Here is a 15,931-nt window from a genome sequence, read left to right on the forward strand (position 1 = left end):
GGACACGCAGGACTCGCCCCGGCCCGGACAGCGCTCGGCCGCCAGCCGCCCACCCCTCCGCCGATCAGGACTCCCGCCGCCGTGACGCCAGCGTCTCGCGACCTCCGAGGAGGCGCGCAGGAACTGCGTCAGCGGGAGAGCGAATCGACCGAGGTCGGCGGCTGGAGGCAAATTGGATCCGGTTCTGAGACAGACCCGGATTCCGTGAGCTTTCCACCCAAAGCAAGCTTAATAAAGAATGCTGGGGAGATGGCCCAACGGTTAAAGACGCTTGCTTGCAAAGCCTAACGGCATAGGTTCAATTCCGCTGCGCCCACGTAAAGCCAGATGCAGAGTGGCGCATACACCTGGAGTTGTTTGCAATGGCAAAAAGTTCTGGTACACCCATTCTCTCTTCCTCTGTCTCTCTCAAATAATAAATTTTTTTTTGTACAAAAAAAAAAAAAAAAAGGGCAGAGGCGTACTTTGTTTAACCGACGTTTACTCGAGCTAACCGAGGTCTCAGACCAATGCTGCACTGAGCCTGGAGTGTGCTCCTCTCCTGGTATGAATTGCCCACCTTGACCCATTTCAAGCCAGGAAGAGCAGGGCCTGGGAAGCTGGTTTTCCACATAGCTCTAAAGCAGAGCTACACCTCCTGGTGTGTCTCAACAGCCATCTATAGCAACTTCCACTGTGGCTTCAGCTGTGCTTTCAGGTACATCAGGGCTTGGATGTCTTCTGGAGAAGCCATCAAGAAGGAGCCCAGGCAGGGAGGTGCTTCTCCATGCAGGACATGTGCCAAGGTCCTTACAAGCTGAGGTGTAGCTTCCTGGCCACAGAGTAGAGGTGGGGGCAGTAAGATGCTAGTTTCTATCCACTGCCCACCCACAAGCATGTCCACTCTGCCCAACTTACCTCCTCCACCAAGGCCAGGACTCGGCCCCCTGCTGGACCCTGAAGCATTGCAGTCAAGAGAGCAGCCTGAGGAGCCTGTAAGCCATGGGCAGGCCCCAGCGCCACTAACACCAGGTCAGGCTGGAAGCCATAGGCCAGGGGCAATACTAGGCCCAAGATGCAGCTCAGGAATCCCCCAGTCGTCTGTGGGGACAGCAGCAGAGCACTAGTCTTTCATCTAGTGGACAATGCTACTGGCGCTTGCCACTCCATCTCCCAATTTCAGGATCCTTAGAATGTGAGCAGGGATCCAGGAAAGGCAAGGGCCTGCTAACTCTGACAAAGTCAGTAGCAAACAGGACTTGGTCTTGCTCTAACCCAGGCTGACCTGGAATGGACTTACCCCTGGCAATGGTGTGGAGATGTGAAACATGGACCAGGTGGCTGCCTCCTTGCCCCGGATGTTCAACCACAAAATTCTCCTTCCAGGGAGAGAGCACCATGGACACATACACATGCATGTGACCCTGTTCACCCCCCTGAATGCAACAGGCAGGAGAGCTTGGGGTGTAGCAGGAAGGTTAGACTGGTGCTGTGACACTGCCCCCTCAGACTTCACCTATGGAAGGGCCCACTCTGTACTGCACAGTGTCCCTGCCCAACAGTAACCCTTGGGTGCCCAGTCACATGTCTGCCACTTGTTCATCTATATTTACAACTGGAGAGATGTATAACAGAAGAGTCATACCCATCATCAGCAAGCTTCAAGGGCTGATCCAGCTGTCCCAGGGCCACACAGAGCAACCTGAAAGGGGAGTTGGTCCAGGAAAGGCTGTTCACACTGTCAGCCCATTCCCAGGGTTAGTGGAATTGGAGGGTTATCAGGGTCCTTGGAGTCTCAGGGTAAGGCTTACCTCTGAGCTCCATGGGACAGGCATCGCTGAATGACCACATCTAAGGTGGCCACAGCAACAGTGGCTGGTGTGGCTGCTATGCCACTGCTCACCTGTGGGATGGATAAATGGCAGGGAAAGCTGAAGGCTGATTCCTCTTGATGGAGCACTTCAGAAGGCAGGACCAACTCACAAACTAGGTAAACAAGCCCACCTGTGCTTTGTTTGGGTCTTGTCCAAATGACCATTACTGACCTTCCCTTACACTGAGATCAAATCACCCTACTTCTATAAACAAAATGCTTAAAACTACACCTTAAGATATTTTATTTATTTATGAGAGACAAAGGTAGGCCCTGGTGCATTAGGGCCTCTTGCCACTGCAAATGAACTCCAGATGCATGCACCACCTCGTGAAGATTTATATCTGGCTTTACATGGGTACTGGGGAATCGAGCCCAGGTCCTCAGGCCTTGCAGGCAAGTGTCTTAATGACAGCCATTTTTCCAGCCCAAAACAACACTTTAAATGACCTACTTCCCCACTGCCAAAGAGCATTTCCCTGTCTCTGAGCTGTTTTTAGAACAGTCCCTGCACAACATGACATACCAGTCCTCTCAGATCACCGCAGTTCCCTAGCAACTATACCTGCCCATCCAGGATTCCATCTAACAGGCACAGGAGCTTCCCAATTGCAGCAAGGGCCTCATCCTGGGCCAAGGACTCATGCAGCCTATGTATAATGGGCAGGCCAAAGGAGTACATAAACACTGAATGATAGCATATCAGTCACAAAGGCACATGCATGGACAAAGCCTCCTCTGCTCACCTGACACAGACTTCTGTCTCTTCTCTTAGAGGTAGCCCATCCTGATGGAGCACATCAGGGGGTAGGGCTAGGGCAGCACTTGTCAGTGTTAAGGCAACAGCTGTGCGGACAGGGGGAGTGGGGCGAAGACCCAATCTGTCCAGGAGAGGGCTCAATGCAGTTCCTACTGCCTTGCATGTGGTACCCTCAGGAATCAAGGCCAAGGACCTCTGCTCTGGAGAATGGGTAATGGGACTCAGCACTGGAGACACATCTAGGAGAAGTTCAGAGTTATGGTCACCACACAGAAGCCTGAGGTGGAACCAGTAGGCCAGGTCCATGCCACACTGACCTTGCTGGAGGCTTTTCCAGTGAGGGGCCTGGACTTCCCGGACACTCTGGATGGACTCCAAAGCACTGTGGGTTAAAATAGAGCTAAGAGTCTGCCTTCCACCTCAGCCCCTCCTACCCACCAGTCCTCAAACCTCTGACATGGTGCCATGGGCCCTGGCAGAAGAGGTGCAGGATCACCCAGCAGTGTCTGCACTACCATGCACACTGACTGCGCCAGTGACTCCAAGTGGTAGCCACCCTGGGAGATGTGTAGAGAGAGGACAGGGGAAAGGTGTCACTATTGTAGACAGCTGTTTCAGGCAGAATACCCCACTAGAACATATCTCACACCTGGTTCCCATGCCTGCCTCTGACCCTTGGGGCTCCCAGCTGGCCCCAGTTACCTCCAGCACAAAACAGATTCGGCCACCAGCCAACACCTGCAGCATCTGTGTGAGGTGGGCGAAACACTCAGGTGTGGCCCTCATCTGCCCCTAGAGTAGAGCAAGCCATGTGACAGGGGCCTGGGCCCAAGGCCCCAAATCTCTTCCCAGCCATGTCATGCCCTCACCTCAGGGTCCCCAATAGCTGAGTCAAATCCTGCTGAGACCAGCACCAGCTCAGGGTTGAACTACATGTAATACCAGGTGAGTAGGAGCAAAAATAAATAAATAAGAAGAGGCGTTAGCCCAAATAAAAGGGAGGCCCCAGTGCTGCCTGCCTTAATTTCAGCCCTTCCTGATACCCTCCCCAGCTCCCAGTAGTCTGTTCATTCACTGGTAGGATGGCTTACAACCTTCCTCTTGCCTTCACAGTGGAATTCTGGATTAACACAAGGCCCTTAGCCCTAGGACACAGCCACCATGCAGTCACCTCAAAGGCCAAGGGGAGCAGCACATGCAGGAAGGCAGCCAAGTAGTCAGCATTTCCCATTCCAACCTGCAGTAGGGACGGGGTGGGGGAGATACAGAGAGGGCCAGCTATACTAATGAGGACTACAGAATATTCATCCCTGCAACAGGGCTCTAGGAAAACTCTGACAGAATGTCCTAGATGACATTTTCAGGCCCAGACCTGCGGGGGGCAGGGGTGGTGGGCTGGATGGATAGCCTGGGGGTAGAGGGCTTGGCACCTGGTTCCAGGGTAGGTTGACAGTGAAGCCTCGGCCCTGCCCCTGCCCATTTGCATCTGCATCCGACTCTCGAAGGAATGGCCAGAAGCGCCCATGCTCATAACGGTGCCAGGAGAAATAAAGGACACTGTGGACAACTGACTAGGTCAGAAGTCAAGACCATCAGCAGCTCCACAGCTTCCCAAAGGACCCTGACCCCTAAGAGGGCTCTCCCCTTTTGGATTTTCCCAGGCCAGACGACATACCCTCTCTCCTCCCTTTCCCCACCCCTGATCAAAAGTAGTGTGTTATGCTCATTTCAGCAGCACACACACTAAAACTAGAATGATACAAAGATTAGCATGGCCCCTGCACAAGTATGACACACAAATTCATAAAGCGTTCCACATTAAAAAAAAAAAAAAGTAGCGTGTAACAAGGAAAGATGGTGTCCACACCCCAGCTCACCTAGGGTCATCTTCAAAGATATACTGAATGCCTTGACCATGGTGGATATCCCAGTCAACAATGAGGATCCTGCATTTAGACAGTGTTGGGGATCATTGAGAGTTGGTGCCTTTCTACCTCCAGGGTTAGAAGGAGCGGGGTGGGGGTCTCTTGGTCACTAGCTCCATCCCTGCCTATCTCGCCTAGATTCACAAGCTTGGACACACCTGTGCAGCCCATGTTTCTGCTTGGCATATTTGGCTGCTATAGCCACATTGTTGAACACACAGAATCCATTGGCTGCTGCCCTCTGGCTGTGGTGTCCTGGAGGCCTGGGGGAAAAAGTAGGATAAAGGAAATGTCAGTCATCCTGTACCCTCATAGGACCAACCATGAAAGTAGCTGGGTGAGGGGGACAGCTCTTACCTCACTAGGGCAAACCCATTGTGCACAACTCCTGTCAGCACAGCATCTACCAGTTGCAGTGTAGCCCCCACTGCCAACCGGGCACAATGAAAGGTGTCCTGTGCATCAGAAAGTATGAAGATGAAACCCCTGCCTGACCTGCTTGTGCCTAGCTGGAGGGTACCTATTGTTGGGCAGAAAGGGCCAAGTCAACAGCAAGCAGAACATGGCAGGGCATTTTTCACAAGCATGAACAAAGGACATTGAAGGGTTGGCAGCCATGGGTGTGAATACACAGAGGCATGTGGGTGGGTAGATAAGTATGTGGGCACGCACCGGATGGAAGTAGACAGCGTCAAACTGTTTAGATAGTGCCTGGAGCTCCCCCTTGGTCATAGCTTGGGTTTTCCGTACCAGGGCCACAAAGTCGGAGCTGCAGACCGGCAGCAGATCACCAGAACAATCAGGGAGGAAAGAAGAGGCTAGGCTAGGACTCCTGGTGGGGGTGCCCACCCCGTGCTCTCTCATGCCTTTGAACCCACACCATGGTGAAACTGAGAAGGTTCTAGAAGGGCTGGAATAGGCCCAGGTCCCTAGATCCATCTTAGTCTGACCTGTGCACCAAGCCCAGCTCCTCCTCTGATGCCTCGCAGGCTGACAAGCGCAGGCACCTCTGCTCAAGGCCACAGTGACGCAGGCCTTCCAGGGCAGCAGCCAGGCGCTCAGGACACTCGATCTCACACTCAGGGCTGGAGCAGACAAGGATCTCAGGGCTCAGAGTTCCCTCACACCCCTACCCCCATTTCTGTCAGGTCACACTTACTCATCCCAGAGTAGCCGGGTGGCCGTCATGTCCTCGTGGTACACGAGTGCGGTCCCCATGGCACTGTAGTCACTTTGAGTAACGCATGTAACACGCCCTCTACTGGCAGATGACCTAACTGCACGGCGCCAACGACAAGAGCCCCACGCCGGGGACAGAGCCCGGAGTCAGGCACCGGAACTGGACGGAACACGCCGCGCAAGCCGGCGCCTCGGGCTCTGGAACGAAGCAGCTACACTGCGTGGTTCCCCGGGCCTCACTTCCGGCTACCTCCGTCGCGGACGCGGACTCGGCCCCGCCCCGGCCCCGCCCCCGAAAGGAGGCTAAGGTGGGACGGGCTAGAGGAAAGAGTTCCGCTGGTGGCTCGCGGAGTCGCCAGGTCGGGCTTCCGTTCTTGGCCTCCCGCTGCAGTGCCACCGCTGCCAGCACAGAGCCTATGGCGGGTCCCGCCCTCCAGTCGCCCTCGGGAGATGGGTGGGACGCTGCTCCCCAGGCTCTACGGACTGTCACTGCAGTGGCAACCATCCGTGCTTCCTTCTGCCCCAAAAGTTCCAGAGTCCAGCCTGATGCCATAGGCCACAGGGTCAGCCCTGCCAGCTGTCCACCGCCCACCGCGTCCAATTTTCCAGTTCCCTCAGGTGTAGGGGAAGCAGGTATGCGGGGCTGGCCCCAGCTGGTGGCACAAAGCCACTCGAAGCTCAAGAAGGGCCTGCCAGTGTACCACAGGCAGGAAGATCACAAGCGGAAGGGCAGAGTCTAAGGGTTAATTAAGGTGAAGGCTGGGACAAGCAGGACTGCAGTTCAGCCAGAAAGGGCAAAGGTCTGAGACAGAAAGGGGGAAACAGAGAGGGAGACGCTAGGGAAGAGACATGGGTGCAGTCCCAGAGTAAGGTGGTGCAGTGTGTGCACTTGACATAGTCTTTCTGTGTAGCCCAGGCTGGCCTCTTAACTTCTCAATCCTTCTCTTCATCCTCCCAAGTGCTGGAATTAAAAGTGTGTGTCCCATTATGTTCTGCTTTCCCAAGAGGAAGATGACCAGATTCCAGGAAAATCTCATGGTTACACAGAAACAAAAGAGCCCTGGGACAGAGGCCCTGGAATACAGCAAGGGAGGAATACTCTGGAGTGTGAGTGCATTTCCAGGCCCTCGCTGCTCCTCTGAGACCAAAGATATCAAACAGAAAGGCTTGGGTGCTTCCAGCTGCACACACAGATTTACCACCCTGATCTCCTGACTCATAGGGATGGGGCATGCAGTGGGGCCCACAGCCCAAATTGCAGGACTTGGAGACTCAGCCCAGGCTAGCAGCTATCTAATCAGATTTGACTATTTGCTGATGTGAACTCCCTACGGAGGTTGGGGGATGCAAGACCCCAAAGTATGTTGGACTCTGGGTGGGTGAGAAGGATTATGTGTGTGACAGGCCTGGAGGTCTGTCAAATGGCCTACAAGGGACATTGTGGGTTCTGGAAGGCTACCACGGCTTAGCAGGTTCAAGTGGTTGATCAGAAAATTGAAACCACCTCTTTGGGTCTAGGATAACCTCAGAGGCTAAAAGTACCACAGAGAATAGCATGCCCCCTTCATTTCCAGGGTGCTTAGCAATGGGAAGGTGCTGAGAGTTCAGCCAAGAAGACCTGGCTTGATCCCAATGTCCCTTCCCCATCAGACTTCTCTGACTCACTCTAAGGAACTCTGCCTCAGACTCTAAACCTAAATTACAAGACAGTTAACCCCACAAGAAGGGAGGGGAACCAGGCCCTAAAGTCATGGCTTGAGGCTCATTGGTATAGGACTGAGGAGGTGGTACCAGCACTGTGGTCTAGGTAGAGGCAGATGCTTGGAGTCTACTGTCTGGGGCTGGTTAGCTCAGGCTACTTTCTTTCTGTATTCAGGACAGCAGCCCAAAGGCCTGATTGGGGATCAGGCATCAGGCCACACAACAGAATGGGGGGATCTACAAAAAGATTTATTTCTTCCCATCCAGGTGAGCACACCAAAATGACGGGTTTACATTCCAGACTGAGGGTGCAGGAGAGTCCACAACACCTCCCCCACCAGGAGAGATGATATCCCTGAGTCAGTGCCCCATCTCAGGAGCTGACCTTGTCACTGTCCAAAGCAAGCAGAGATCAGAGACCAATATTTGACTCCTGAGCCCTGCCAGATCTGAGACTTTTTGCTGAATACTGACAGAGAGGGCACAAGTCCAGAAGTCAAAGGCTAGTCAGTCCCACACTGGGTAGGAGTCCTAGGAAGAAAGCTCAGGAGCTCAGCCAAGGTTACCTAGGGGCACTTAAAAGCAGAGAAGCAAGCTTGGGAAGAGGGTCTATTCAGCCTCTCTGGGATGATGCAAGCCCCAGGCACTGTTAGGTGGTAACCAAGATTCCCCTCCTAGGGAAGGGAGGCCAAAGTGCTTGTGAAGGCCCCAGCCAGAGTCCTTAAGGTACCCTATACCACCCAGGGGTCTTCACAGAGCTGTCTCCTTAGGGACCCTGGCCCCCAATTGCCTGGGAGGCTTGAAGCTGAGAACTTCTTTATAAGTGACACCTGCAGAGGAGGGAGAGTTAGATGGGACAGTGAGTCTTTGCTTGGGACAGAAGCCAGTGCTTCATGGTTTTTCCTCTAATCCTGACTGAACTAATCTTAAGGAAATTTTGTGTGAAGACTGATATAAAGCTGGGATTTCCCAGGAAAATAAGTGATAAGACCTTGTGGTCTTGTTCAGGTGTTTGGCTGGCCATGTGTCCATCATAGTCTATATCGTAAAAGCAAAAGCTCCAAGCCACAATACGGGTAGGTGGAGACCACAGAGCAGATCCTGTGGTCTGTGGGTTTGTTTTTTTTTTTTTTTTTTTTTGCTGATCTTATTTAGCTGAAGACTTTCATCGCTTATGGTGGAAAAAATTATGTAGCATTATGGAACATGATTTGAGAACCCCAGCCCTGTATCAGGTATAGGAACAAGACCTAGGGTCTGAGGGAGACATAACAAGGCCTGGGACTCAGTGGCCTGTTCCAGACTTACTGATGACCCTGAGACCTACCCCTACCAGCTAGACCTGTCATTCTGAAACACACAAGAGTCCAGTTCCAGCTCAGGAAACAGGGAGCAGTATGTGTGCAAGGTTGGGGGCTCATAAGTCTTTCTTAAGCCTAGCCTGAAGCCAGATCTCAAAACTAAAGTGGAAGCCTTCAATGTAAGGAGACAGTTAGCCCAGAACCTGGCGGTTCGGTGCATAGCCATGAGGAAAATTTAGGTTGCAGATATTAGGGAGGAACCAGGCTCTAGGAGCTGAGTGGCATAATGAGCGCCCAGGAATCAGGAGATGTCAAGGGCACTGCTGTCCTAAGCTCAGAGGTGTCTCACAGTTCCTGAGACCCTATCATGTGACAGCTTTTGAGTGGAGCTCCTGCCAGGGACACCTTTTCCCACTGCCTTCTACTCTAACATAGCCAAACTGTACACGAATCTTTGATATCCCACCCTCTTCCTTACCAGACCTGGAACCTGGGACAAGGGTCACGCACATAAGGTACACGGGATCCAAACCCAGGCCTGTGGGGAGTCCATACTCACGTTTCCATTCTTCCAGAGTGCGGTCCATGTCGTCAAAGGAGTCATCATATTTCTGGGCCTTGGGTTCATCTTCAGTGTCCTGCAGGGACTCAAAATAGGGATGAGCCAACGCTTTGGCTGCAGTTACCCGCTGTTCTGCGTCTAGCACCAGCATCTTCTCTAGGAGGTCCACAGCTGGGGGAAAAGCAAATCAGGCCAGGCCAGGACATGGGTAGGCCTCATCCAGCGACTTAGGACCCTCATCACACCCAACCCTGCCCTACCCAAAGGGCTCGCATTGGTCAGGACAGACGCAAAATCCTTTTTCTCCAGCTCAGGGAGGCCCTTCATGTAGTTCTTAGCCTGGGGGGAAGAAAAATGAGAGAGCAGTCCCCAGGCCCAGGGTAAGTCCACCCACATAGTTCCCCACCTGACCTCAGCACTCTGCAGTTTCTGCACAAATTCAGGGGGAGGTGTCCCCGTCACCTTCATGATCTCTTTCAGCTGGTCCAGGTCTACACTGAGGTTAGGAGCACAATGCAGGGCCAGGGGGTGGCCCACCCATCACCTGCCACCCAGCACCCACACCTAGGCAGGAGTCCCATACTGTCCCACATAGAAGGATACGGTCACTGCCTTTGAACAGCGTCTTCCCAGTAATCATCTCTGCCATGATGCAGCCCACGGACCAGATATCCACTGAGACAGAAGTTCCATCAGTGCCTCACGGGCAAAGGTAGCATACATACCCATGAGGGGCACAGGGAAAGGGAGATACACAAGGGAGTCAGACATGGGAGAGGGGTGTAGATGGTGGGGAGAGATGCACACAGGACCAGAACAGAGGCATTCATTGAAGAGAAGTGCAGCCCCAGGTTAAGAGGGTTCCACTCAAGCTTATGAGCCTATATCTAGAGCAGCTGCATGAGACTCCCTATCAGGAAATGAAGGAGGTCTGTGGTGTAGCTCTGTGGTAAAGGGCTTCCCTAACATAATTGAGGCTCTGGGCTCAAGCCCCAGCACCATTAAAAGTCGGTGTGTGTGTGTGTGTATGTGTGTGTGTGTGTGTGTGTAATATATTTTATTTATTTGAGAGAAAAAGAGACAAAGAAAAGGAGAGAATGGGCACGCCAGGGCCTCCAGCCACTGCAAACAAACTCCAGTGCATGTGGCCCCTTGTACATCTGGCTTACATGGGTACTGGAGAATCAAACCAGGATCAGTCTTTTCAGGTAAACACCTTAATTGCTAAGCCATCTCTCCAGCCCCTGTGTATGTGTTTTTAAGGGAAGATCACTATGTAATCTCAGGGTGGCCTCTAACTCATGGTGATCCTCCTACATCTGCCTCCTGAGTGCTGGGATTAAAGATGTGTGCCACCATGCCCAGCACAAATTAAAAAAAAAAAAAAAAGGGAAAAGGTGGGGGAAGTGTAGGAGCTCTTGAGTCCTTGGGACAGCCACTTACCTGTCTGTGTGTAGTGCATCCAGTTCAAGATCACCTCAGGTGCTCGGTACCACCGAGTCACCACATATCCCGTCATCTCACTGTCTGCCTGCCTAGCCAGGCCAAAGTCCAAGATCTAAGAAAGTGCCAGGGAGGTAGGGCTAAGAGAACTCCAAGGAATGGCCAGGATAGCTATGCTCCAGGAGACCCTAGGGGACTGGGCTTGAACTTTTCAGGCTGAGGCTTCTGCCATCCTTCTGAACCTCAAAGCCATGGCTTGAACTCCAAGAGTTCCTCCCTGTGGCCAATGCACTCAGTTCTACCCACCGTAGGAGCAGATGTTGAGAATTTTGTTGTTGTTGTTTTTTAGGTAGGGTTTTGCTCTAGCCCACGCTAACATGGAATTCACTATGTAGTCTCAGATTGGCCTTGAACTCACAGCAATCCTCCTACCTCTGCTTTTTGAGTGCTAGGATTAAAGGTGTGTGCCACCACACCTGGCTTAGATGCTGAGAATTTTCCTCTCCATGTTCTGCTACCCACTGCTCACCTTTAGGTGCCTCCAAAGTCCTGTTCTGGGCTAGGGATAGAGGACTGGGACTGTCTCTATACTTCAACTGAGGAAGATATAGTGTGTTTGGTACCACCCCCAAAAACAGCCTCCCCAGGGCCCATCAGCTGCTTAGCCCCTGCTCAGATGTTTGTAGTCTGCCCCTCTGCCTGGGCCAGAGGGCAAGCAGGCTGGAGGACAAATGTGGGTGCACACCCCACCCTAGTCATCTTCCCCGCCCAATGACACCTTCAGCTCACAGTCCTCATTCACAGCCAGGTTGCCGGGCTTCAGGTCCTGGGAGAGGAAAGGTGGCCACTGTGATCCATTTGCCAGAGCACTGCCCACTGTGCCACCAGACTTGACCTGGTCCCTTGCCTGCTGAAGCCCTTTGAAAAAGGGCAGAGGAGCTGAGTCCTCAAGGTAGACTTCCAATTGGAACATTGTATACACTCCCACCAGACCCCATCATCCCCCTCCCCCCGTCCACAGGTAAAAATTGGAAGCAGTGGTTATATATGTCCTCAGTTTACATAGCTAGGAAGAGGGGAATGAGTAGTCTTCCAGTCCTCCAAGACTCACCCTATGGATGATACCAGCAGCATGGATATACTGTGGGAAAGAGAGGGATCAGCAGCTGTCAGCTCAGAGGGCACTCCAAGACACAGAGCCCTAGCCTGCCCACCTCCCTATAGTCCCACCTTCAGTCCCTTCAGCATCTGATACACAAGAAACTGGATTCGGTCCTCACTCAGGGTCTCATGCTTCATGAGCTTGCCCAGGTCAGTGCCCATGAATGGCATCACCAGGTAGCTGTGGAAGCAGATTCAGAGTATACTTAGCAGAGCTGGGGCCACTCCTAGACCCAGACTAACATCTACTGGGCCCAGGCTCAGGCCCTTCAGGACCCTGTCCCAGACTGTACCCTTCAATCATCAACTTATGGCACCCAGTCCTCACTGACCTCAGGGTCCTACCACCATGCCCTGTCAGACTCCATCCACCATCAGGCCCTGCCTGTCACTCTCATTAATTACCCCACTATCTCCAATACATGCCCATAATACACTCTTTCCATTTGGCAGGCAAGGAGGGAGCTGCTTGTCAGGATTTTTTTTTTTTTTTTTGAAACAGGGTCTCATGCAGCCCAGGCTGGCCTCAAACTCCACCTTCCAATTGTTGAGATTACAGGTGTGCACCACCAAGTCCTGCTTCAGTGCTTTTGAATTCCCCACTAAAGAGCACTGCATACCATGTGAGAGGCTGGGACTGTACCTTTAAGACAACAGGGCACCAGTTTCACAGATATGGCAAGCAACAGCCTGGGGCAAGGGTGAAGGCTGCAAAGCATTTGGGTCAGAGGGATGTCTTCAGGTGGGTAGAGACAGAGAAGAGTGGCATTACATACCCCACCCCAGAGGACACTAGGACCACAATGGGCTCTTCTGCTGGGCCACATAAAAAAGCGTGTTGCCCATTTAATTCTTTCCCTTTGGCTGACAGTGGTATGCATCATGGGTAGCCAAACAGGACAGGCTCAGCAGGGCAGGAGTAGGATAGGTCCTCCTTGCTGCCTCTGCCCCATCTACCAGCAAAAGGCAGCAGTCTGGGTTTTGGCCCACAGGCCGGGTGCCAGGCTCCAGAGCACCAGACCTTGTTCACAAACATTAGATCCAAGGTTCACATCTTAGGCACTGTGAGGGAACAAGTGCCAGGTTTGAAAGGAGAAGGAAGCATATCTCTACCAAGGCATGTCAGCATCCCAAGTCCTACAAGCACATGAGATTGTGGAGTAGACTGTAGTGAGAGGAGTGAGTAGGCAGTGTACATCCCAGCTCTTACTCAGGCTATGGGAAAAAGAACCCCAAGCCAACCCAAAACCTGATGCCAGCACCCAGAAGCCACGTAGGCCCCTCCTCCTTCCCACATGGCCAGCCCAGGCCAGCACTCACAAGTCTGTGAAGTCATCCAGGGTCTCATCAGGAGTGAACACATCCAGTAGCCCGATCACCTGGGGAACAAGTGCCAGGTGAGGTAGAGGGTACACAGAGCATGCTAGAGCTCAGCACATCCCCAGGATGGCACTGTGTTCCAGGCAAGAACGACCCCTACAGCTGTCCTTGTCTCCCCCTCCACTGTGTCCACTGGCATCTTAGCTCAGTCTTGGTACACTTGCCCACAGACACAGGCTATTTTTGGAAGGTGACAGCCGGTATCCTCTGGGGGAAGGGCAAGCCCAAGCCTGTTCTCACTGCAAGCATCTAAGCAAGCAATCCAACTCCTTTGTATTTCTTTCACCTTTTCCTATCTCCAATAAAGCAGAGTCAGAACCAGGGTAGGGACAGCTCCCTGGGAAACACAATGTCTGGTAGGTCCTTCCTGCTGCATGTCCTTAATATCTAGGTCGAGACAGTACTAATCCCAATGGTAAAGAAAGTTTGAGCCGGGCGTGGTGGCGCACGCCTTTAATCCCAGCACTCGGGAGGCAGAGGTAGGAGGATCGCCGTGAGTTTGAGGCCACCCTGAGATTCCATAGTGAATTTCAGGTCAGCCTGAGCTAGAGTGAGACCCTACCTCGGAAAAAAAAAAAAAGAAAAAGAAAAAAGAAAGAAAGTTGGGTCATAGATGAACAATGTGACAATGGCTATCCAGCACTTGAGATAACAGTACTTCTGGGGACCCAAGAAAGCCTTCCTAAGGAGAACTGTATATTCAAGTACCAGGAGGGACAAGTAAATAAGCCAAGATATCAGGTGCATAGTGGCAGAGGCAGGAGGAACACCTCCATCGTTTGAGGAACAGAGAGAAAAGCAAAGGGTCCGAGGCCCAAGACAAGAAGGAGCCAAGAAGAGAGCAGAGTGAGACTGAGTAGGGACATGTGCACATGCACACCCTGGGGCAAGCTTTGTCTTTGATACAAAGAACCAGAATGGGAGGATTTAAACAGATGTAACACTGAGCATGTCTTGACTGCAGGGCAGGGACAGTATGGAACCAGACAAGAACAGACAGAAGATTAAGAGGCAGCTGGGTGACCACTTCAATCTTGGTGAGGGTGGGAGGCAGGAGCATGAACAGGGTAAAGACCTTGGGGCAGATGAACTGTAGATGCACCCTGAAAGGGAACCTGAAAGCAGTGTAGACAGGTTCTGGAAGTTAAAGCAGGTCCATCAAAAAGCAGGGGAAAATCTGCACTTCTGTGGTGTGGAATGTGGCCCAGAGCAGGGGCCAGAGTTTCAGGAGACAAAGACCTGCAGTGGCAGCACTCTATGGGACAGGGCTGGGCCCATGGCAGTTCCTGGTCTCTGCTGAGAGGGATGTGCAGCTTTGTGCAGTGTCCCAGACAGGACTGGAATCAGATGCCTTTCCCTGAAGGGTGAAATATGCCCCCATGTGACAGTGACTGTGTAATACTCTGCTACCGAAACCCCTTCATTGACAAAGACTCAAGACTCCAGTTAGATAGATATACTCCAGCACCCTGCCTTGCCTTGAGTTCCCAGGGACCTGCCTGCTTGGAGTGAAAAATTCTAGATGTGGACAGGATAGGGAATGAGAAAAGGGAGCCTGGAGTGGGAAGGAAAGCTAGTGCTCCTTCCTGAAAAACCCTCCTCCATTCTGAGCCTCTTCTCCCACCACTCTGGTTGGAGGCAGGATCTAAAGTGAGCTCTGAAGGCACCGCTAGGCCTAGGTTACCCCCTGACCACTGGCCTGGGCTGCTAAACCAAAGGTGGACCTAGGGAGAAACCAAGTAGCTGAGGAGAAAGGGGGACTGGTCTTGGGGCAAGTAGTGTGTCAGAGAAAAGTACTGGGCTCTCGCCTCACTTCCCTCCTGGAAAGGTGCTCTGACAGCTTACCCAGGCTAGAGGCCGCCTGGGAGCTAAATTGGAGGAACTGGCCCCCGGCGAGTACAGGCGCCAGAGAATGATTTATTGGGGACAGGATGATCAGCGGGGGCCACTGGGCAGGTCTGGGGCGGCCGCACGACTCACGTTCTCGTGGCGCATATGTTTGAGGAGGCGCAGTTCACGGTAGGCACGCTTGGCGTACAGCTCCGACTGGAAGGGCCGGTACAACTTCTTGATAGCCACCTTGTTGCCTGTGCGGCTGTCCACGGCAGAGCTGCGGGGCGGACGGCTTAGCTAGTGGATAGACCAGGCCATTGCCAGACACCGCCTACCCCGCCGGCCGCCCCGCCCCGCCCCGCCGCGCTTGGCGTGCGCTCACCACACCGCGCCGTAGGCTCCCGAGCCCACCGGCTGCAGGTCCTGGTACACGGCGCGCACCTCCCAGGCCGTCTTAGTCACTTCCTGACGGTAAAAGCCCTTGCGGGCGGGCGGCGGAGAGCTCATCGTGGGCCTGGGCACCACGCCCCGGTACACGGACCCAAGATCTGGGGCTTTGCCCGCGTGCGCTCCGAGCCACCGCCCAGCAGGGCCGGTTCCACGCCGCCCGCCCACCCGCCCCTGAGGCTCTCCGGTGCACGCTCTTTCTCGAGGTTGCCACCCTGGGCTCTCCAAAGCCGCTGACCCCCACCCGACCCCGGCAGCCCTGTCCCTCCCCCGCCCGCGAACCAACCGGCCCCTCGGCCCCGCGCACGTGATGCCCCTCCCCGCCTTCTGGTCCCTCCCGAAACCCGAGGCGGCCGCCGGGGTTGGGCGGGAGACTAGACAGGAGAG

General features: G+C 53.4%; 2 protein-coding genes and 1 non-coding gene across 13 annotated transcripts; 1 reads left to right on the forward strand and 2 right to left on the reverse strand.

The window, feature by feature from the left end:
* Window positions 1–464: 464 nt before the first annotated feature.
* Window positions 465–5,919, reverse strand: Hdac10 (histone deacetylase 10). Of its 4 annotated transcripts, none has more exons than XM_045151977.1 (19): window positions 5,697–5,919; window positions 5,488–5,622; window positions 5,210–5,306; window positions 4,895–4,992; window positions 4,696–4,800; window positions 4,490–4,558; window positions 4,043–4,169; window positions 3,784–3,849; window positions 3,482–3,541; window positions 3,315–3,398; window positions 3,063–3,169; window positions 2,930–2,994; window positions 2,599–2,851; window positions 2,418–2,502; window positions 1,791–1,882; window positions 1,625–1,681; window positions 1,280–1,415; window positions 898–1,080; window positions 465–811 (listed from the first exon to the last, which is right to left on the reverse strand). In XM_045151977.1, the coding sequence occupies exons 1-19, from the start codon at window positions 5,753–5,755 to the stop codon at window positions 659–661; spliced, it is 2,031 nt and encodes a 676-aa protein (XP_045007912.1). In that variant the 5' UTR covers window positions 5,756–5,919; the 3' UTR covers window positions 465–658. The 4 variants fall into 4 exon arrangements, with proteins under 4 accessions (XP_045007912.1, XP_045007911.1, XP_012804980.2 ...); XM_045151976.1 differs by having other exon boundaries at window positions 3,315–3,404; window positions 5,697–5,917; XM_012949526.2 differs by having other exon boundaries at window positions 1,280–1,358; window positions 3,315–3,404; window positions 5,697–5,913.
* LOC123461876 lies at window positions 4,332–4,435 on the forward strand. Its single transcript, XR_006637935.1, has one exon. It is a non-coding gene; the product is annotated as a U6 spliceosomal RNA (small nuclear RNA).
* Window positions 5,920–6,525: 606 nt separating the features above from the next.
* Mapk12 (mitogen-activated protein kinase 12) lies at window positions 6,526–15,604 on the reverse strand. Of its 8 annotated transcripts, none has more exons than XM_045151985.1 (12): window positions 15,480–15,604; window positions 15,245–15,374; window positions 13,205–13,263; window positions 11,954–12,065; window positions 11,835–11,864; window positions 11,502–11,549; window positions 10,724–10,838; window positions 9,884–9,955; window positions 9,692–9,771; window positions 9,541–9,619; window positions 9,278–9,451; window positions 6,526–6,677 (listed from the first exon to the last, which is right to left on the reverse strand). In XM_045151985.1, the coding sequence occupies exons 1-12, from the start codon at window positions 15,602–15,604 to the stop codon at window positions 6,553–6,555; spliced, it is 1,149 nt and encodes a 382-aa protein (XP_045007920.1). In that variant the 3' UTR covers window positions 6,526–6,552. The 8 variants fall into 8 exon arrangements, with proteins under 8 accessions (XP_045007920.1, XP_045007918.1, XP_045007915.1 ...); XM_045151983.1 differs by having other exon boundaries at window positions 9,884–9,979; XM_045151980.1 differs by having other exon boundaries at window positions 11,502–11,630.
* Between the last annotated feature and the right edge of the window lie 327 nt (window positions 15,605–15,931).

This window comes from Jaculus jaculus, chromosome 6, assembly GCF_020740685.1.
Source record: "Jaculus jaculus isolate mJacJac1 chromosome 6, mJacJac1.mat.Y.cur, whole genome shotgun sequence".
Classification (NCBI taxonomy): Eukaryota; Metazoa; Chordata; class Mammalia; order Rodentia; family Dipodidae; genus Jaculus; species Jaculus jaculus.